At 40.8% G+C, this 24040-nt stretch overlaps 1 protein-coding gene across 1 annotated transcript in view; it reads right to left on the bottom strand.

The window, feature by feature from the left end:
- Nucleotides 1-5868: 5868 nt before the first annotated feature.
- Nucleotides 5869-24040, bottom strand: part of Wdr72 (WD repeat domain 72) — a 179033-nt gene continuing 160861 nt past the window's right edge. The window contains exons 19-20 of the mRNA XM_032911486.1: nt 12343-12447; nt 5869-6647 (exon numbers count right to left, since the gene is read on the bottom strand). Of these exons, the coding sequence (XP_032767377.1) occupies nt 6592-6647; nt 12343-12447 (161 nt within the window). The 3' untranslated portion in view covers nt 5869-6591. The remainder of the gene's footprint in view (nt 6648-12342; nt 12448-24040) is intronic.

Genomic DNA, 24040 nt, shown 5'->3' with positions numbered 1-24040 from the left:
AGAAAGTAAAGAGGAGGCTGAGACGATGGCTCAGGGGCTAAAGTACTTGCTATATAAGCAAGAAAATCTAAGGTCGAGCAACAAGAATCTATAAAAAGCTAGACATGGTGGCACATGTCTGTAATGGCAATGCTCCTCTCCTATGGAGGATGGAAAATGGAGAATCTTTTCAAACGTGTGGGCCAGCCAGGCTTGCACATGCAGTGGTTAGCAAGAGACTTTGTCTCAAAGGAGGACTGACACCTCTGACCTCACACAGGTACCACAATATGCCAACACACACACACACACACACACACACACACACACACACACACACACACAGGCCTTTAAGAAAAGAGAAGAAGGGGTTGGGGATTTGGCTCAGTGGTAGAGCGCTTGCCTAGGAAGCACAAGGCCCTGGGTTGGTCCCAGCTCCGAAAAAAAAAAAAAAAAAAAAAAAAAAAAGAAAAGAAGGTCAAGTAGCCAAGATTCTCAACATTTATCCCACATTCTATGCTTGTGATAAACATGCTATTTTTTCAGAATATTTCTATTAATCTACATAGATTGAGAGAACAGATCAAGGAAATGAACCAGTGGTTCTTAACCTGTGGGCTGTGATCTCCTTAGGGTCAAAAGACCCTTTCATGGGGGTTGCCTAAGACTGTCGAAAAACATGAATATTTGTATTATGATTCATAACAGTAGAAAAAATACTGTTATGAAGTAGCAACAAAGATAACTTCATGGTTATGGGTCACACCACAACATGAGGAACTGTTTTAAAGGTTTGCTGCACTGGGAAGGTTGAGAACCATTGGGCAAAGGAACAAAAGAAAGGAGAAAGGAAACCCAGAGGAGATGCAGTTTCCTTGGCTTTTTGCTCTCTTACCTTCCTTGCCTTGGGAGTCAGTGCCCATGTGCTCACCTGCCTGCAACCGTGGGCATTTTCTTGATATTTTGTCCATACTGAGTGTATGCAATGGGAATGTTCTGAAGCTGCCTTCACAAAAACTGTTTCCTATAACATGCATGAGTTGTACCAAAGTATCAGGAACAGAAGAACAGCCTACTTTTCTCCAGTTTTGTAGTACAAGGAAATGCAAACTTTATTTATCCAACGGTATGCACACCAGCCCCAAATCCTTATTCACATTTGAGTAAACAGCTTCCTCAGGGATGTGACCCACAACCACACAGCAAGGCCATCCCCTCTCCTTGCCTATGTGACGGCTGCTGCAGGGTCTCTGGCCTCACTTCCTGGTGTCTTGGGCGTCTGGGTGTGGAGGTGGCCTTCATTTGACAGATGTGTGCAGTCACTTATCATTAGGACGATCAGGGGAAATGAATTTGTCCATCTACATTTACTCAAGACGGTTCTCCAGTTCTCTGCCCCCCTCCCCCAGATGTGTATGCACATAGATGGCCTTGCTCTGTTTCCCCAGAAGCAGTGATAGCCGGGGATGAAAGCAGTTTCCTTCCATTCGCTTCAGAGAAAGGCTCCAGCCAGGAAAAAGGGAAAGGAATCAGACTCTAGTAAACATAGAAGCAGAAACAAATTCTGTCGGCCTGAACAGGAGGAGAATATGACTTCCGTATTGAGGGAAGTGACAGATGTCTTCAAGTTGTGGGAACGGGTTTAAGCATAACCTTAAAATAGTGCTTTAGAGATAGGGGAGGACGGAGAGGAATTTGTCTTTGTGCTTTAAGCCCTTTCTCTTCTACAAGGATTTTTTTTTTCCAGTTACAATATGTTTTGGACCAGAGCCAGGGAATGAGACTGATATTTTCTAACCTTGGGTGTTGCTGCCCCCTACATGGCTAGAAGACTACGACCAATCAACTCTACTCAGAGGGTACCTGTGAGAGCTGGTGCTGTGTGGGGAACATACCCTGGAGACCTCCACATTTATCTCTCCACTTCTCGATCCCAAACAAAGGAGTATCTATTTCTACCCCTTTATCTTGAATTCTCAAATAAGAAGTTGAATTCTTTACTTTGACCAGGGAGGAGGGAACTCACTGATTATTTGAATTAGGGGCTGAACTCAGGGAATTGCCCCTATCATAAAAACAGCCCCACAGGGCAACATCATTCCCAGGGTTCCTCCTCTGGTAGAAAACAATGATCTTAACCTGAGTTCTCTTTGTCCCAGACCCCCGATGTCCAAATTTAGAACACAGAACAGAAGCTGAAACAACACAGGAGAGAGCAAAAATAGCAGAGTTCTGATCCTACATGGAAGAGACTCATTTGGATCGGCAATGCAGTTGACCCCACAGCCTTAACAGGGACTCCTTAAAAAAATGTACAGGAAGTTTGTGGTATGTCAAAACATAGCAGAAATTCTCTCTCTCTCTCTCTCTCTCTCTCTCTCTCTCTCTCTCTCTCTCTCTCAGATTCATGAAAACACCTTCTCCCAGAATATGCAGTGTCAGGATCTAAGAGGCGCTTGATGACTTTGCAGATAATTGCAATTAAAATGCTTGCTAAGTGAGTAAATGATGGGTCTAGGAGCCATGTGCCAACTAATTATTGCTTTTACATAACATTATGAATATTGGCATGTTGCTGGCATTTGCACTTTGCAGGTTTAGACTGGCTGTGTACTAAATACGAACTGTTTGTCGTTGCCGTTAAAGACCTTGTGTCCTTGAATAAAGATCCCTACGACCTTTCTAAGGATCAGGCTACTGAAGACAAAAAGGATCTTTCCTATGGATGACAGAAAATGTGCTGCAGCAGTAAAGTAAAGGTATTCAGAGAAATTGTCAAAAGGGAGAACCCGAGACACCAAGAATCTTCTCTTTTATCACACACACACACACACACACACACACACACACACACACACACGCACGTATGCATGCATGCACGTACACCCCAATGTAAACAATTTCAGGTAGTCTATGAATACCAGTTTCACATAGTACTCATATGCCGACTTCCTTCCTTCCTTCCTTCCTTCCTTCCTTCCTTCCTTCCTTCCTTCCTTCCTTCCTTCCTTCCTGTCTTTCATTTGTGCATCATAATTTTCATGGTAGAAATGATTCACAGTCCACTTATATCCCTATCAATTGGGGTGGGGTGGGCTGGGCTGACAAGCAACAGTGTATTTATTAAAAACTAAATGAGCAGGTCCATAGAAAAGGAATGGCTTAAAAAATTTAATTAACCATACAAATATTTTTAGTGCGATATTTACCAGATACAAAGAACCGAAAACAAAAGGAGTCTGATATCTTAAATTTCAAGATGAGGTCTGGGGAAGTTAGAACCAGTGTAAAGAGAGTAAGAGAGCTGCCGGGCAGGCCAGGCTCAACCCGGTCCTTGCTCTGGTCAGGAGGTGACATAACACCTGCCAATCTCCAAGGGATGGAAGCCAGAAGGGAGTCTCCAGCAGCAAGGCTCCCTTTGGACACTGGTCATTTTATTTATGTTTTTACTCCCCATGCTGTCTGCAAGCTCCTTGTTGACCAAAGTGACCCAGGCAAGAGCCACTGCAGTGTGGCAGGGATGGCATTCAACTGTGTGGAGGACCACATTTAAGACATTTTTAACGAGTCGAAATTTGACTACTGCTAACTTAGGAAATCCTTCATGACTGCTAAGCACTGTACAGATGCTCGCATAGGGGGAGACTATGTGGTTAACAGCAGCTTTGAGCACATTGAATACACACTAGAATCCATTTTGTAGAGGACAAAAGAGTCTGCCAATGCCTTGAAATAACTGATCAAGTAAACTGTATGAAATTAAATTTAAAAATTACAAGACACCATTCTGTGAAATGAAGATTGAGATCAATTAGAATTAAACTATTCTGACACCCCAGTTTAAATACACAGCATATACATTAATTTTCTGAAAAACTAGATTATCATGATCAACGAAAAATGCTATAGTTTCTAAGAACTTTGATTTGAATAATACTAAAGGGATTTTAAAATTGCAGGAAATTGGACACACAAAGGAGATAAACATGACCCCAGATGCCAGCCCCTGAGGAAATATCCTGCCTACTGTTCTTGTCATTTCCTGATCTATCATGTTCCAGAAATTAGCTTAGTTTCTAAAGCATTGGGGGAACACTTGGGGCTGTATGTTTATTATACTGCATGTTTGATTTTTACTGGGTGTTTTCCAGGGTTTGCATTGCCATCCACAAGCCATGATATGAGCTTTGGATGAGCACTGCCAGGAAGCCTGACAACAGGCCAAGGCAATGAGGTTCTGAGAAGCCCACACTGCCAGGCCACACTGGGTCAGCCTCTTTTTTGGCACCAAGCACTTTCTAGACTCCCTTTTCTGTACCACTGGCAAAGCACCACGCTGGGAACAACTTCACAATGTGTAGGGAGGGTCCTGGCACGCATGTCTGAAGATGTGGCATTTGCCTGAATGAGATTTCTGTACATAGGTGTACACAGGCATAAATAGTACCAGATGATTGCTAAGAAGAGAGGCAAGATTATTTTTAATCTAACAATTCATTACAATAACAGGAAGACCCCAAGTACAAACAACTGAATGTACTCCAGTGTTCACTAAGGGACAGACCTAAGACAGACTCTCAGCTTTTCACCACAGGAGAGGTGTGGTGCTAAGTGGACCAGCATAACTAGTCAAGTGGCAACTTGCTATTTTCCTAGAATAGAAATCACTGAAAATGTGGCCATAAGACAGTGCTCCTAGAGGGAGCATTTTCAAACAGACCCAGGGATGGATTTGCATCTCGAGTAGGACTAGCATGAGATGGAGCACATCCAGTTCTAACTCTCTCTTTTTTAGGATTTAAAAGGGTCATTCTGTTGTTGTGTTGTTGTTTGTTGTGTTGTTGTTTTTAAGTAGTGTTGGCTTTTAGAAATTGATAAAAACAGTTATGATGAAGCCATTTAATATGAATATGTAGTACCTCAGACTTATGGTGATCCAGAATCGTAAAACTCTGGATAGTTAAGTAAAGGTTCCACCATATCTGATTTCCCAGCACTACTGACACCATGAAATATTTGTCAAGGATTTATTAATGGTTTCTTTAGATCTGAAATTATGCTAAATACAGCAGTGATTCAGATATGTTGTTATTGTTTTGTGTAAGGGGAATAATGGGTCATATCAATGAAATTAATAAAACTCACTTTTAATAAACAGACCAGACTTAGAATATGTACTTGGGTTTAACTATTAAAATTTTTCCATTAGAAGACATACACTTGTTTAATATTTTGCCACACAAAATGCTTGTGATGGCCTTGAAAACCACAATCTATCCCACTGCCTGACTCGTTTCTAACTTGCTTCAAATAACTCATAGCCATATCCAAACAGGTAACGTGTTCAGAAGATAATGGTTTCCATGGTTATTACTGTTAACAACATATTACAGTTTAAGTACAAATCAAAATTGACCTCATGCAAAGACCTGCTATTTTAGGAAACATGAAGGATTATTTTCATCTACTTTGAAGGCATTACAGGTTTTTGATATTCATATTAGATGTATTCTTCCAACTTAATAATTAATTTTAAGTCCCAAAGGTTACAGGGCGAGTCAGCTCGAAGATGTATTTCTCCTTTTGAATCTCTCCTTTCCCCTGATTGCTGCATCCTAACACAGGATCTGAGGCTGATGCTCAGAAAAGCAGAATTAAAATCGTATGAAATTATATGAACAACACACACACATACATATGTGTATATACCTGTATGCACATATACATACGTGTACATATCATATATCTTTAATTCCATCGTTCTATGGATCAGGGCATATTTCTATTCATTTAAATATACTTTAATAATCTTTGATAGTTTTCTATAAATTAAGCACTCAATAAAAATCACAGCACATCATCCAAATTGCTTTAACAGGTGAGTGGTTTCTGTGGATGCTGCTTTGCATATTTTAGTTTTAGAATTCCTGCTAGCCCAGCTTCTCTCTGGGAAAAGAACTGCGGATGTTTATACTAACAAAAGAGTGAGCCCTGCTGTGTTGTAAGTGGGATCCCCTCCCCCCAGGTCAGGTCTATGAGGCTAATAAGATTTAATTAAAGACATTCGCCATTGTGTCATTAGAGTTCCACGCTGATTGGACCTCACGAGGCTAGATCCTGGGTGTCAAAGATTGACTAAAGGACATTTCATGTTTAAGGATGAGATGTGCAAGGCCTGGTCTGAGTCGAAGCACCCACTAGAACAATATGTCCTAACTCAACATGGCAAAAATCGGTAACGCTTTGGGTTAAATACCTTGAAGCAACCCTGAATTGAGAGTCTTGTGAATTCCTTTGGCTCTTGCAATTCAGAAGCCGAGAAGATGAAGATCTGAAATGGTGTTAAATCTATGCCTGTGGGCTGGCGTTCTTTGTTGCAAATATTGACAGAAAATAAGGAGGAGGAAGGAGACTCGCTTAGACAACCATTGCTTTGAATTAGGATTTGGATATCCTCAATCAGTGGTAACATTTTTAATAGACTTTGGCTGAGATATTAGCGAATCTGCTACAGACCAATGACAAGGTTGCTTTTATTTGATGGTAAAGAGATCGTGTGCTTGTGCATCTCTGTTCATTCAGATTGAATTCCTTTTTCGGGACTCCATCCATCTAGCACATCCTGCAGGAGCACACCTTCGCTATCCATGGACGATGTCTTGGCTGACCTAGAAAGAAAGCAGGTATCTGGGTTACCCGGTGCAAAATAGAAACAAGAAGAAAAGAAAGATAGAGGAGAGGGAGGGAAGGGGCAAAAGGAGGAAAGGGAATAATGCCTGTGAGTTTTGCAATTCATTCACCCTCAGGTAAAATGCATCCTATAATAACCAATATCCCTGTCTTATTAAACAGGTATATACATTTTAATCCTATACATTATTACTAATCGCTTTTAATTGTCCCAACCACAAAATCTTCCAAAATGATGAATTTGGCTTTTACTAGGCAAATTCTCCCACATTTTAGGCAGCCTAACTGTTCTTAGAGCAATTTACAACCACAGTGCCAGGCTTTATAAATATCTGCTGAAGTATGGATTAAATCGCAGAATCAAAACATGTATGTCTCAAGCATTTCGGCAGTTATCTGTGTAGGCTAACAAAATGAGAGTATAATATGAATTGATTTGACTATTCAAAAAGTGGAGCTGTGTGCTTTTTTAACTCTTTTTTTTATTATTATTAATACAACCCTAAAGTAGTAGCTCTCATTCCTCCTGGCAAAATTTAAAAAGTAGGCTCTTCATTTTAATGAATATTGTACTGCATAGTGTGTGTGTGTGTGTGTGTGTGTGTGTGTGTGTGTGTGTGTTTTCCTGTGAGTCAGCCTACAGTGTTATGTTGCTTTAAAATTTATTCTGCTCATGTTTACATTTTTCTCTTTGGGTAAATTAATTAAAACATTGGTATTGCTAAACCAAACCAGCAGGAACTTATTACTTTATTACTGACAGGGTTCTTCCCTTTCCCTAGAACAGGTTTCAGCCCCAGCCGAAAGCGTGCGTTAGGCGGCCATGATTGATGCTCAGCTCCCACTGTCCACACTTTCTGCCTCATGCATCATCATCAGGCCCCGCCAACACTACGGTCCCGAAGCTGTCCTACTTTTTGATTCCTGGTTTTTGCTGGTGATTCATGAGGCAGAATAGTAAAAGGGGAAAAAAAAATCTCACCTTGGCTTTTCACAATGTATCATCCTCTGTGAGAATTCTAGTTTTGTTCATCAGATTCATGCAAATGTAATATTGATTGACAGTGATGTATATAGATCCACATGCACAACGTGCTACATAGAAAGCACTAAAATGTTCTATTAATGGCAGAACACACACTGATTATAAACTACTTTGAAACCGAAGTGAAAACTTAATGAAGACATTTTATTTTTTTGTACTTCCAAACTCTTTCTTGTCCACCATTTTTGACTGACACTACCTGTATATAGATGTGTGTGTGTGTGTGTGTGTGTGTGTGTGTGTGCGCGCGCGCACGCGTGCGGCCAGAGATTAATGCTGGCTATCTTACTTTATCATTCTCTAAGCTACTTTTTAAGACAGGGCCTGTCACTGAACCTGGAGCTCTCTGTTTCAGTTAGACTAGCAGGGTGGCATGTTCTAGGGATTCCCCTGTCTCTACCTCCCCAGAAATATATCTGTTTGTTTTGTGTTTTTTGTTTTGTTTTGTTTGTTGCTGTTGTTTTCACATAGATGCTAAAGATCAAACTCAAATTCTTGTGCTTGCATGGAAAGCACTTACTCACTGAGCCATCTACCCAGTCCCTGAAGTTATTTTTCAATGTGATGTTCCTAGAACATTAAGAGGTTAGATTGTTAATTTTCTAAGCCAAGGTCTCTCATTAATACTGGCGCAAAGGCTGTAAATATTGCCCCGTAATTTTTATCATCATGAGTATGAAATGAGAAGAAAGGTGCCCTCTCTAAAACAGTCTGGAGCACTGAGGTTTATCTAGATGTTAACTAGATGAGCTTGAAACCATTTCTGGGACAGCTTTCAAGTTGAGAAACAGCCAGGCCTTAAACAGCCAGGGAAAGAAAGTCTAATGGTCCTAGCATTCCAGAAAGGGAGCTGCAAGTTTGTGCTGCTGCCTCTGAGCTTCTATTACTAGACATCAATGTTATCCCCATAGGTTTCAGGAACATATAAATGCCAGGGAAGAAGTAGGTAGACTTCCTAGGGTCGGAGACACAAGCTCAAATGTGGAATTCACCTGTGAGCCAAAACTCACGGCTGATGAATTATTTCAAAGAAAAGACATGTCTGAGGGTTACTTTCCCCATCAGACCAGACCTCTAGGTTCACCAGCAAGGTTGAAATAGCACGAATGCTCTGGTAGACAGGTGCTTCGCCAACCTTAATGGACTCCAGGCATTCACCTGGGTATGAGGCTTGAACCAATAAAGATCAGAATGGCAAGATGGGCAAGGTACAGCCCTCAAGAGAACAGGTGAGCACGCTCTGCAAGGCCTCTGAGCTGTGACCCATATGCAGAGTGGCCCATTTATAAACACTGCTCTCTGGCCAGCTAGGGGTTAGAGAGTAACGTCAGATCAAAAATAAACCTACTGTCTCCAAACTCCACTTGGGAAGTCATTTGTGTCATTTTATGTAAAATTTTAAGAATTCCACTTACTAAGAGCATTTTAAAAATTAGCAGTACTTAAGAGAGCAACTTTAGGTCTATTCCAAAAATATATTTCAGGTTCTCCGTGCCACCTTGTCTTTCCGACTCTCTGCCTATGACTGAGGGTGAAGTCGGTGTTATGCAGCTGTAAAAGCTAGAATAAAGTTTTAGTTTGAAAAGATATAAAAAATAAAGGCAGTGTTTGGACTGAACAATGGAGGAAGTGATAACTCTTGGTATGGGGAAATCATTTCTGTTTTTCTTTTCTAAATACTCCTTAAACATTTAGTCTATTCATTTAAAATGAGGTAATAAATATATTAGTCAGTTAGCATTACATTAAGCTACGTAAGGTCAATATCCATTACAGCTAGAAGGCTGAGCGGGCTCAGCTCCGTAACCGGGTGATTTTGCACATCCATGAAGATGTTCAAGGGGATTTCAGATGGAGGGAGGATGTTCCACAGGAAGCAGGAAGAATGATGGCTGCAGACTTCAGCTCACTCCTCCCCACACCACAGTAGCTAAGTGAGCTTAGCTACTGACACACTTCCCTTATTCAGGGTCGCAAATATCACCACTTCAAAGCTCCTAAATTTGGTTTCTTCTGTAGTAAAGATGGTCAGTCTCTCCCAGATAAACGCCACCTCCACACAGTACACGGAGGTGTGCCCGTCACCAGGAAGTTGTTCATCGCCTTAGGGCCCCTACACTTGGTGAGACTTTAGACTCTGAAGTTTATTTGGGGGCACTGGAGACTGGATTGTTGTAATTTCAGAGCTCCAAACGGTCCCTCCGTGCCACCAAATTCCTACAAGAAACACGAAACTTCCTCTCTTTCTCCTGGTTCGTTTCTGAGACGTTTTGTCTATCAGATGCTTCTGCTCTGAGGAAATCTAATGCCTCATCAAAATCTTTCTCCGCAAACAAGCACCTCTGTCAGAAGTGTCTTAATTTCTTATCCTAGAATGTTATCCACACGAAGAGTAATAAATAATTCATGTCACTACCTCTTTGTTGTGTGTCCCTGAACTGCACAGAGCTAGGAGGCTGACAGCTGGGTCAGGACCAGGCACCCAGGATCTGACATGACACGTAACTAACAAGTTCCTTTCAGTTTGCCCCAAAAGAAGACAACGGTCCAAAGTGCCGAGAGAAACCCCTAACTGAAACGAAAGCGCTTCTTTCTTTGCCCCTAAGTGTTTGCTGTGAGCTGCTTTCCGCCCCCACAAGCCCTGGTCATTTTACAGGACTGCCCAGCCCCCTTTCTTCCTCACACTCGCTTGGCCATTTACGCCCGGCTACGGATCAATATGAGCAATTCTTGGAGAAATACGATGTCTCCATGACAACCAAGCCACAAATTCTCAGTGGAAGGCAGTGAGACCAGTAGCCAACCCTCCAGAGGTTTCTAGGCCTATAAGGGTAAGATGTCTTAAAATGCAAGGATGGACAGAGGAAAAAGCCGGAGCAATTCATTCTTTATTACCAGTTTAATGATACCCGATGTATGGACCGGTACTCATTTTCTCAGACTTCTCCCCAGCTCCTGTATTTCCTAAATTACTCTTGCTTTTTTCTTTTCTTTTCTTTCCTTTTTTTTTGACATGTTCTTTTGTTCATAACTGTCAGATGGTAAAAGCCATATCTGAATTTTACTCTCAGTCCACTTGTATTAAGGCACGGCAGAGCTGTTTCGACATCTGAAGTGGCATCACGTTGATGCATCAATGTTAAAAACAGTGAGTGCTTAAGTAAACACTGGACTCTGAAGATTTGACTTCCTGACAAAATGTTTGATGGGAAACAGCTCATCAAGAACTTTAAAAACCTAAGTCAAAATTAGACAGTTTCAGTCCTGACTAGAAGTAATCTAAGAATAATTTTTAGTATAGATGCATTGCCATCACCCCTCCTTTTTAAGGTGAAACGAATTGACATTTTCCTCGGAGTGTTATGTCAGGGAGCAGGGCTAATTTGTTCTTTAACAATTTCTGTCATAAAAAGATGCTGTCTCTCTGTGCCCGAAGATGCCGAAGGATGCTTTGTAAAGCATTGCTGGGGTCGGGCGTGCAGCCGCAGCTCATCTTTTGAGGGATTCTAGTGCAGTGGGGGGGGGGGGCAGTGCACACTTGCCATCACCACTGGGCCTATTGGGGTTCCAAGATGACTTAGGGGACCTGACATAGATTGCAGGCTGCACCTTTCACTGAAAATTAAATCTTAGTATCTCTCCTCCGGGAAGGATCAGGGGACTGTTTGCAGCTGCCCCCCTGTCAGGGAAGGCGACACAATTTGGAAATCTCTTAACTAAGCTGACAGCCTACAGAGAGGATGAATCAAAAATATGATACAAAGATCAGCACACAAAGATGTCAGAGGGTGGAGGGGACACTGTAGCTATGCAAAACAGGAAAGAAATGTCCAGCCAGGAGAGAGATAGCTAACTCTTTCCGTCATGCTAATAGGGTAGATACTAGCGTCTCATAGTTTTTGTGATCCAACGATGTCATTCAGCTTTTAGTAACAACTTCTTTCTATTTTCTTTGTAATTAACTAATCATTAAAATTGGGCATGCTTTAAATCAAGACGGAGTGAAAAAAAAAATCCCTGTTAAGTTGTTCTATCTATTTTTTTTGGTACATTCTCCTATCATTTCTTTGCACAAAGAGACACAAGCAACTTCGGCACCGAGTAAATCTACCTTCCTGATGAAGGGTTCCGATCACCCTCCCTTTGTTTGACCATAGCCCACCCCTGTTTTGCTAAAGCCCTTTCTCCCAGTCAGAGTTCTGTTTGAACAGGGAAAGGTAAAGAGATTCTAGTGGCCTGCGATTTGTTCCTCTCTGCTCCTCATCGCTCTGCATTTCCGCCTTTTCTCTTGTTAGATCTCATTATGTGGAATATTTGAAATGTCAACATTTCTCTACTTTTCCAGCTTCTGTGTGGATTAAGCAGTTTAGCTTAGAATTGATAATGAACTAATGGTGTCAGCTTCCCTTCTCCGTCATAACGTCTTTGTACTCCGTCCAACTGAATTCTTGATGAAAGAGGAAAAGATAACAGCCCCACACTGTGACCTCCTGGGGGGGGTGTTAATTTGAGAGAGCAGCTGCTAAGAGCCAGCAGCCATCCAGTGTCCTCCCCCACCCACTCCCAAGGACCCCAAAGCTGTGTCAAATTTATCATTTTATACTTGACTATGTTTAAATGGTTTCCACCTGCACTCTCCGACTCTTCCAAGACACATCTGTCAAGAATGTCCTCTGTATCTTGGAAGTTTGCCGAGTTCAAGTCATTGCCGTGCTTGACCGAACTGACTGAAGCTGTTAAAAAGAGAGAAAGGAGAGAGAGAGAGAGAGAAAGACAGCCATGAAAAAGCAGCAGTGAACATCATTAGACCATTTCAGACTCACAGATAGTGCGGGCCACACTATGGAAACACAAATAATAAACTGAAATAAAGTGTATCCTCTAAGTATTTATTGGCAGACGCGTAATTAGTTGAAAAATCCATAGATGTGACTTTATCTCAGAAGAAAAATAAGCTTCTGGCTTTGGCTTAAAAGCTACATAGCTACAAAGTGACAAAGTGATGCTTTCGAAATAGGAATCGTATTTTTAATGCATAAATCTAAAACAATATAGTCAATTAAGAGCACGCGGGCACAGAGCAAAGAGCATCGGCCAACTCAATTAGAAAGCCCAGCTCTGCCCCATGGTGAGGCTCCTTCTGCAGGTCCAATCACAGAAACGGGTTCTTTGTTTGCACCTGGCCCTTTCTTCATCTCACCCCAACCCATAGCACCAAACGCACGCACAAAAAACGTCTTAAACAAAGGAAATCTTCAAGTATAGCATGGATGCATTTCCCACGAGGAAAAGAGGGCCCAGTGTTTGTAATGATAGGTTACCCAAAAACTTTTCACAAGATCATGTCCCAAGTAGCAACAGGAACTGGAAATGGAAGCTGGCACCTGGCCCCAACATTTCCTGTAAGCACAATATCAATACCAGCTCCTCGAACATGCAGATTCAAAGACCTGTGAGTTTCTACAGGTTGAAACACTTGCTGTAAATGACATACTCAAGCAACACGTTCTCATGTTACTTCTGCTCTAGTCAATATCGGCCAGGAAAGACGGGTCTACTCAGCATGAAGGCATTCGGTGTACAGAGCAAGCTGAGCACTGATCACACAGAGCAGGTCACGCCCATTGATGTAAAGCCAAATGCACACACATTGTTGAGGATATGCATTCCTGAAAAGTGTAAACATGTGCACACCTCTGTCCATATATGTCCTCATATATGCTTACATATGCACATATGTAAACATCACTGAGTATATGCACTCATATAAGCATGTAAACACACATATATATTTATATATATACCATTGTTTCTCTCTATATATGCATACATTTATACACACATAAACTACTGAGTGAACACTTCATATGTGTACCTGCACATATCGCATACTACTTATTGCACATATATACATTCACATATATAATTACACACACACATATATATATACTATTGAGCATTTCTATATAGAATATTTATACATAAACACACATTATCAAATATATAACTCATATAACATACACCCACATTCACATACTTTTAAATGTATACATAACTCAGACATATATACAAATGTTCATTTATATACACACAGACACATACTACTAACAATATCTACATACTTATATAAACATGTGTATTTGCATACATATACATTTTATACTTCTGAGTGTGTATATAAATTCAAATGCACACACATTATATGTATATATGTATATATAACTATGTAAATATAGTCCTGTATATATACTTACACTTAGGTATATATAGATACTTTCAAAAGAAGTAGAATCTTATGCTTCTTATGTTTCTATAATACATGCTACTGTACAGTCTTCAGCTCTTGATAATATGCCATATTTATAAGTAATCAATGCAATAAACAAAAATACCTATGTAGCTCAAATAGAAAATGTTCTTAGACTCAGGGTCACTGTTGTTAAACCTCCTTCAGGACATGAAGGAGCCACACAGCCAGGAGCCCGCATTGCTCCACATACTGGATAAGTGACATCAAGGTGTACGGTTGGAGCCCTGCAGGAATCAGCAACATCAGCACTCCGGGCTCCCACTCCTCTGTGTACTCAGACCTGAGGGCCAGCAGTGACTCTTTAAAAGAGGCTGGTAGCAATTCTAGTCACACATTCCCTGCAGACAGGGTCAGCAGCCCTCTGGGAGCATAGAGAGTAGCTGCATTGTGAACGGTGGGCAGTCTTTGGAGTTGCCACTTCCTGAAAACCTTGCCTTTAGAAGCAAACACAAGGGAAGGCTGAAATTCCTATTTTAAGTAAATACACCTATGTTTTCATTTTGTACATTTGGATTTTCTGAATCCACTCCTACCCCCACAAAGTATAAGCCAAGTCTGTTTTCTTCGTTTTCTATGTCTGCAACAGTGCCTGGGCCACAGGGATTATTCTCCCAGGATTTCTGAAATGAATGAGCAGACCAGGGACTGAAGTAGAGGGGCCAGACTAGCTGTCCTCATAAATCAAGAGAATGTGTGCTTTCGAGGATGTGTGTTCAGTTAAATTCACGAGAAGACTACTGTTTCATACCATGTGGCCAAGTCTGTGATCTGAAATAAAATGTCTTTGTGTCCCGATTGTCACCAATGTGGCTTCCTTAAATTGAATTTTCCTCTCCTTAAATCACACAGGTTGACTATGTTTGAACTCACAGATTTTTTTGAGGTATATAGGTGGTATAGGTAAATAGAGCAGAGTTATAAGAAACTATTACACCAGTCAACATTTATAGTCTTTTTACATGGCTTTTTTCTTCAGGTATCTTATTTGTTAACCTTCTGAAGTAGTGATGGTGGTGTTGACAATAAGGGGTGGGTCGCACAGATAAATCTTTTGCTAAACACCCATGCAGTTGTGTCTCTATTTGTTTGGGCAAGTACACTGTCCTTTTCATCTAACATACCATTCTTTCATGATTGAACACTGTTCATCACCTAACCACTTAGTCATTCCTCCAACATAGCTTTTTACCAAACACACATTATTAAAAATGCTATTCTAAAAAAAAAAATGCTATTCTAGTGGGTGCCCACCCCTTAGTCCTGAACTACAGGCTCCAGACTGAGTGTGGGAAAGGGGAAGCAATTGTTCTCAGTTTTGTACTCACCAGTGGAATTCAATGGATTATTCTGATCCATAGCCAAATAGGAGGCCCTGGTTAAACTCAGGGGTTTTCTCTCTCTCTCTCTCTCTCTCTCTCTCTCTCTCTCTCTCTCTCTCTCTCTCTCTCTCTCTCTCTCACACACACACACACACACACACACACACACAGACACAGAGACAGAGAGAGAGAGAGAGAGAGAGAGAGAGAGAGAATAGGTATAAGAAAGAGATTAGCAGGGAAGAAAGATATTAGAGGTTAGGAGTATGAGATCAGTGTACTGCTGTGCAAAATTGTCAAAGAACACGTTTAATCAATAAAACATGCTACTGTTAATTAGAGACCTCCAAGGGAAGAGGGCATGAAGAAGTGCCTACAACTGTTATGAATGGCGATAGACTAGATTCAGCATGAGAAGATCTACCCAACGATTCCAAAAAGCTAGAAAAGTCAGATCAGAACTTCCGGGCACTGAGTCCAGCAGGTATCATGTAGCTACCCTTTGCCTTGACCTCTGTATTCTAAGAAGTTTGGTTCTTGTGAGGGTCAACATTGAAGAAAGTTATTCAGCTACCTTCCTTATGGCAGATTAGTCTTTCAATCTAAAATGGTACATGATTCACCATCCTTTCCTGGGTGGTTCACAGAGTATCCAATTAAATGTACTGTGGAAGAAGGGACAATGCTGTGTCAGTTGGGAATGGCGGGCTTCTGAGAGGTTAATTACTGCCAGTCTACCTTTCGTTTGTTTGTTTGTTTGATAGGCTAATCCTTATGATTGTCCTTTTGGGTACTTCCTGTGGTGTCTTCCTCATTAAACTCTGACATGATGAGTGGCTGGGGTTCCTCTAATGAACCACTCAAAACCAGTGCAATCAAAACGCATTGATTTGGTGCTTATTATGGGCATAGCTCTTTTCTGGACCACAAGGGGCAAAGAAGTGAACATACTTTCAATAGACCCTCATGCAACTTGTGATCTAGGTGATGTCCAACTAGCAAAATTAGTCAGGAGCTCTAGAGCCCATGGTTTAAGGGTGACATGCCTTTTAGGAGGGTAGAGAAGTTCTCTGCTGTAGAAGACTAAGCAGGTGAGATTTAGCCTACCTGTCCTTGAATGGGATTGTGGGATAACCAAAGGGAGCCGTTCACACCAAAGAAAAAGGCCTAGATGCAGGTATGGTCAAAGGCATACTAAATATGTTATGCAACAGACATATTTGATGTGGTTGTCCACTTGGGATGTTTTAAATGAATTCTCCATATTTGTCTCTCGGAGCTGTTTGTGAATTGCTGTTGTTGGCTAATTCTTCTTACCTATAGAAGTGGCTATAGACAGGTTTTTTTTTCCTTGACCTAGATAGTCAATAATTTGATCTTTACTGATGGAGGGCCCATTTATCACAGTAGCCATCCTTTCACTATACATATCGACATTTCCTTATCAATACCACAGTCCATTTGTAGCTCATCACTAAAGTTCTTGGGTGTTTTCCGTAGTTTTTGAAGGTGCTTTTCAGAGCTTGGCAGAGAGGTGCTGCTGACATCAATTCTGTGCAAATGGCTAGCCTCGTCTTTGGCTCAACATCAGCTGTTTATTTTCTCAGGAATGGATTGTGAAGCCATCTATATTTGCAGGCTTGGGGCCCCAAAAGGCACACTCTTCTCCTAGACAGATCTCCACTAAAAGACAGAAGTCCATTCCATTCACTGACAGGGGGCGGCTGTTCCATTTACTCACCACATGCTTTGAAATATCGACAACCAAAAGGCTGATGCCCTGAATATCTTACCAATATCTCCAGCCAGTAGATACAGAGAGGAGTGTATGTGCTGTATATGAATATGTGGGACTTTGGTACCTTTAATGAGTTTATTTCTGGGTCCTAAGAAATAAAAGTTTCAGGCAAAGACAACAGTCAGTACTTGTACCTTCCCCCCCCTCTCTCTCTCCCTCATTCCCCTCCGTGTGTGTGTGTGTGTGTGTGTGTGTGTGTGTGTGTGTACAGGTTTATATTCACAAACATGCAACACACATGTGGAGACTGGAGGTTGATGGCATGTGTCTTTCTTAACTGCTCTCCACCATATTATTTTTGAGTCATACCCAGCCAGCCGCTGGATATCTGTCTCCTTCTTCTAGTCCCCTTGGGCACTACACTTCCATGCATACCCCACTCTCCAATAAAAAATAAAATCTTAAAACAACAGTAACACAGAGATCCATTCATATGTGCAGATTCTTTGGAAATAAGGGGAATACTTAAAGGCAAATGATTCATAAAAAGAAATGCTGGGCAAGTGAATGGAACAAACACTCTATCACCAGCAAAAGGCTAACATGGATGATACACACGTTTTAGAGGTCAGGAACAGGAACCCTGGTCTAAATCTTTTCGTGCAGTGTGGAGGTGAGATGTATCACCTCCGGCTTGGGAATCCCCACCTCTTCACACTCCAGTGGAATGGAATTACAAAATATACTAAATGATAACTTACAAAAGGCACAGAAGAAAAAAATGACACCAAATTCAGATAGAAGGCTCAGGAAGCAAACAGTATTCATGCATTTTATTTCTAGTATTTATTATTATATATGGGTGTGAGGGTATGCTATCTGAGTATAGGTGCTCTCAGAGGCCAGCAGAGGACACCAGATCTGGAGTTAAAAGTATTGTAAAGTGACTGTCATGGGTGTTAGGAGCCAAACGCAGGTACTCTGCAAGAGTAGCACATGCTCTTAACCAATGTGTGTAAATATATTTTAAAGCAGAAGGAAGAAAACCAACAAGGAAAATTTAAGCACCACCAGCAATTCTGTAAGCACAGAAAATGTCATCTGGACAAACTCCAAATTCAGTTTACAAAGTAGCTTTGTCTCTGGACAGATGTTGTATCAGTTCAGCATTATCTACTAAAGAGCTGTGTACATATCTCCCATATTTTTAAGAGTATCTACTGAGATAATCAAGCAGTAGTGTTTCTTGGGTGTCTATCCTGGGTTAGACTCCGGGCTTACTTTGCTTTCAGTGTGGAAAACAAAATCCTAAAGTGACAATGACAATTAAATTGGGTGCTTGATGTTTCATCACCACTAAGTGATCTTCAGCAAGAGCACTGTCAGACATCTGTGTTCCTCTGTCCTCCTGAGCTTTCTACCTGAGATGCACTGTCACTCGGGTATGATTTTCTACTGTGAATTACCTCAAGACTCATACTTTTTAACTGGCAAGAAGATGATTTTTTCAAAATGCTTCGACTACTGACTATCATGTCAGTATCCATACCCAGGTGTGTATAATACTTATTGAATTCAATATATAAATACAGTGTTTATATATTTTTATCATTTATTATATATTTACTCATATATATTCATATATATATGAATATAGTCAAATTGTTGGCTAATTAGGCTGAGCGGGAATTCTTGCTGAAACGTGTGATTAGATCGTTCAGGGGATTCAAGGTCAGGTTAGTGTTGAGGAAGAAATAGCAATTGTTTACTAAATTTCTTTAAACATGATTTTATTCCTCACAGAAACACAAGCTTCTCTATTGCCCAGAATATATGAGTGATGAGCTAATTTGGTTAGACTGGCAACCAGCAAATGCTATACTTCAGACTTACCACAGGCACAAGCTACTTATCAGTACTGATCTGGGGAGATGGCTTCATAGTTACGAGTACTTGCTGCTCTTCCAGAACATTTTGGGTGCCTCACAACCATCTGTAACTTCAGCTTCTGGGGCATCTGACACCCTTTTCTGGCCTCTGTGGATACTTGTGTACATGTGATATAAATTTATAAGCACATAGAAAATGAATGGATGAATGAATGAATAAATAAATTAAATAAAATAGAATAAAATAAAATAAAATAAAGGGTACAGCTCATATAACCCAGGTAAAGTACTAATAATAATTTCTAAGGCTAAAAATTATCAAATATAATTGTAATTTAAGGAGAAAACCTCAAGGCTCTACTTAGTGCTACAGCTCAAATTATTCAAATGTCTCTAGTAATTTATTATTCACAACATTAGCAGGTTGCATTAGATGCCTTATTTGCATATTTTAAAACAGGAAATATGAATCTTCACTACTTATGAAGATTATATGTACTCATTGCAAGATAAAAGATTATATAGAGTTTCACAATTGGAAAGAATTCATGGGTTCTCAGGGATGCAGTATATAGCAACGGGGTCGGGGGAGGGAGGGGTATGTTTCTCCCATGTCTGTAGTCTAGTGTCCAAAGTTACCTCTACTCTTTAATGTGACCTTTGACTTGGGGATTTATTGTCCTGACTCAAGTTCTTTTCTACAGAGAATGAGGGAATTGGAGCAGGAAGCTCTTTGCTGTATTGTAACTCTGAAGTTCAAGAACTATCAAAATCAACCAACTACTCATTCAGAGCACCACTGAGCAGGACGCTAAGGAAACAAGTAGCAAAGAGACTGGCCCTGAAAATCTTCAAGACCTCTAAGGCCTTTCCACTATAAGCAAGGGTACTGGGTGGGGTCTTTGTGACCTCCATCCAGCAGGCATAGAAGTAACAAGATTTACTCTGGGACTAAGAGCTAACTCAGTAAACTCCTTGTCTTGTGAGGACAAGAACCCAAGTTTGATTCTAACTCACATAGAAGAAGAAGTGTCATGGTGCTTGTAATCCAAGCACTGAGGAAACACAGATGGACAATTCCCTGGGGCTCACTAGCCAGCAGTCCCTTTTAATTCTAGGCAATGACAGAGTGGGTCTCAAAGTATGAGGAAGGCATAAAAGAAAGTAAGCAGTGTTTTCCTGAAAATGACACCTAAGGTGTCCTTTAGATGTCACATGCACATGTGTGTGCACATGAACACACACACACACACACACACACACACACACACACGTGTGCACTGACCCAGGCATATATATGTATACACACACATTAAAATTAATCTGGTCAAATTACCTGGCTTGGTCCCAGCATCTTATGAAATAGACATAATCACTTAAGAAAAAGAAGGACCCAGCAACGCTTCATCCTAGAAGACCACCTCAGACTGCGTGGGTGGTGGACAGCTTTCAAGTGCATACAGAGAACTGCTTTTGCTCTCTTCATGTAATTTAAGTTTGTCCAAAGTCATTTTTCTCATAAGAACCAAATCCTCTGGTAAATACAGAAGTGCATTACCTATGCTGTTCAGAACCATAAGGAAATATGCATTGGAAAGCAAGAATCAACTCCAAAGGAAAAAACAAACAGACCCTCATATATTGGCAACTTGAAGAGAGAGAGACTCAGGGAGGAACTTACAGGAATCTTCTCAGGTTTGTTTGTTTTTTTTGTTTGTTTGTTTGTTTTTTTGAAAATGAAGAATGTCAGAAAAATAAAGCAGACCTTTCAATAAAAATAAAACAAAACAACAAAACAAACAAGCTAGTCTTTGAGACCAGAGATAAACATGATTTATATATAAACTTGTTAAGGACTACAGAGTGTAATTTAAACCATAACAAAACCTGCAGTTCTCCATTAAGAGAAAATAACAGAAAGAGCCCCCTCTTGATTACTGGGGGAAGAGACAATTGCAAAAATTACATGAGTTCTCAAATCCATAAGTCCTCAACTGCTCCCAGGCTGAAGCTAATGCAGGACCATCAGTATGGGAAGGATGCTCCCAGGTTAGTCAATCCTCTGCTCACATTGGTCTGTACCTCAGGAGATACTCGTCCCGGATTGTTAATCATTTCAGAGAGTTGGGCTCAACACAAAATAATCAAATCATGTTACCTAGTCTATACCTGGTTTTCCTTTTTTAACAGAAGGAAGGAAAAGAGGGAGGGAGGAGGAGGAGGGAGGAAGGAAGGAAGGGAAGGAGGGAAGAAAGGAAGGAAGGAAGGAAGGAAGGGAAGGAAGGAAGGGGAAGGAAGAAGGGAGGAAGAAAAGGAAGGAAAGCAGAAAGGAAAGAGAGGTCTAAGTTAGAAGATTTTGACTCATTAGTCTTAATTGCTTTGAAAGCGGTAGTTTTGTTTTATATCAAAGTGGGAAATTTTACTAAAAGGGGGGACGTGCTTGGATACCAATAACCTGCTTTGCAACTACATTACAATCCAATATGAAATGAGCATCACTCTCCCATGCCCTGCCTCCCACACATGCATTCACACTAGATGTAAAAAATATAGGTGGTGGCTGACCTGCAATTTTATGGTTTTACATATGAAATGATGCCATGTGTTTTAAATGTTCGTGTACTTATTAAAAGATAAATAGTAAGACAAATTCTCATATCTTAAATCAGTTGGGGCATCATACTCATGCTATTTGAGTCATGTCCTCAAGATATTATTACTCCCCAAACATAGAACTGGCCTTAATAAATGGCATAGAGCACCCACTACATTTATTATTACTTTTAAGATAACATCTCTTTATGTAGCACACACTGGACTTGAACTCATAGCTCTCCTGCTTTGTCATCCCAAAATTTAAAAGTACAGATGTGTACCACCATACATCTCCGAGAGTTTCAATTTAATACAAGATAATCTATAATAAAAATAAGACAAACATAGCCCAAGGAAAAGAATTTAAAAGCAAGCATGTAAAAGAACAAAGAGAAACTGCTCCCTATAATCTAGGAGAATGTATAAGAGTTGGGCTCAACACAAAAGAGAACAAAGCTAAGAGCTGTACAGATGCTTCTAGATAAAACAATTCCCTAGTTTATGGTAAAACACCCCTTGCTATGTTTTAAAATCTTGTTTGGAAGAAGATATGGATGTAAAGGGTCCCCAAGTTGTCCAAGGTTAGACTGAATCAATGAATTAGAGAAGCCACAGCCAGACAGAGTCAGTGAGAAGACAGGTTGCACAAACACTGTGACACATTTAGGTTGTGGGAAGCATTCAATGGAAACACAATCTTACAAATTTCTAAAAGAAACAGAATAGTGAGCTGTCATTTGATAGGGAGAAAAAATTCAGGTAAAGGACTGATGTCAGGTTGGAGTTCTCAGGACAGGATGAACAACACACTAGGCCCAGCATGGGAGACACAAGAGAGAGGGGACTGTGAGAAGAACCTAGTGAGCCCAGAAGGAAGCCTTTGCTCTTGAATATTGCAATGCAATGCGTTCCTGTTGGATATTAGCATAAAAAAGAATGTCAGATGACAATGAATGGAAGGAGGAATGGAGATAGAGAAGAAGAATTCATCACTACGAGAATATCTGATGATACCTAGATTAAAGTCTGGAAGGAAATCTGAAAGGAAACATTTATGATGCTCTAAATAGTTCTTTTTTTTATTGGATCTTTTATTATTTACATTTAAAATGTTATCCCCTTTCTCAGTTTCCCATCCATAAACCCCCTATCCCTTTTCCCCTCCCCCTTCTTCTATGAGAGTGTTCTCCTACCCAACCACTCACCACTTCCCACCTCCCTGCCCTGGCATTCCCCTACACTGGGCAGGGGGGGTGCGTCCAGCCTTGGCAGGACCAAGGGTTTCTCTTCTCCTTGGTGCCCAACAAGGCCATCCTCTGTTACATAGGTATCTGGAGCCATAGGTTTATCCATGTATACTCTTTCGGTAGTGGTTTATTCCCTGGGAGCTCTGGTTGGTTGGTATTGTTGTTCTTTTGGGGTTGCAAGCCCTTTCAGCTCCCTCAATCCTTTCTCTAACACCGCCAATGGGGAACCCATTCTCAGTTCAATGGTTGGCTGCTAGCATTTGCCTTTGTATTTGTCATGCTCTGGCAGAGCCTCTCAGGAGACAGCTCTATCAGGATCCTCTCAGCATGCACTTCTTGGTATCAGCAATATTGTCTGGGTTGGTGACTGTATGTTTATGGGCTGGATTCCCAGGTGGGGCAGTCTCTGAATGGTCATTCCTTCAGTCTCTGCTCCAAACTTTGTCTCCATATCTTCTCCTATGAATATTTTGTTCCCCCTTTTAAGAAGGACTGAAGCATATGCACCTTGGTTGTCCTTCTTCTTGAGCTTCCTGTGGTCTGTGGATTGTATCTTGGGTAATCCGAGCTTTTGGGCTAATATCCACTTAGTGAGTGCATACCATGTGTATTTGTGTGTGTGTGTGTGTGTGTGTGTGTGTGTGTGTGTGTGTGTGAGATTTGGTTACCTCACTCAGGATGATATTTAGTTACATCCATTTGCCTTTTACTTTATGAAGTCATTGTTTTTAGTAGCTGACTAGTAATCCATTGTAAAAATGTACCACATTTTCTGTATTCATTCCTCTGTTGAATGACATCTGTGTTCTTTCCAGCTTCTGGCTATTATAAATGAGGCTGCTATGAACATAGTGGAGCATGTGCCCTTTTATATGCTGTAGCATCTTTTGGGTATATGCCCAGGAGTGGAATAGCTGGGTCCTCAGGTAGTACTATTTCCAATTTTCTGAGGAACCTCTAGACTGATTTCCAGAATGGTTGTACCAGTCTGCAATCCCACCAACAATGGAGGAGTGTTCCTCTTTCTCTACATCCTTGCCAGCATCTGCTGTCACCTGAGTTTTTGATCTTAGCCATTCTCACTGGTGTGAGGTGAAATCTCAGGGTTGTTTTGATTTGCATTTCCCTTATGACTAAAGATGTTGAACATTTCTTTAGGTGTTTCTCAGCCATTCGGCATTCCTCAGCTGTGAATTCTTTGTTTAGCTCTGAACCCCATTTTTTAATA

The sequence above is a fragment of the Rattus rattus genome, chromosome 8, assembly GCF_011064425.1.
Source record: "Rattus rattus isolate New Zealand chromosome 8, Rrattus_CSIRO_v1, whole genome shotgun sequence".
In the NCBI taxonomy this organism is placed as follows: Eukaryota; Metazoa; Chordata; class Mammalia; order Rodentia; family Muridae; genus Rattus; species Rattus rattus.
The sequence above is the reverse complement of the archived record's forward strand: the minus strand, read 5'-3'. Positions and strand labels throughout refer to the sequence as shown.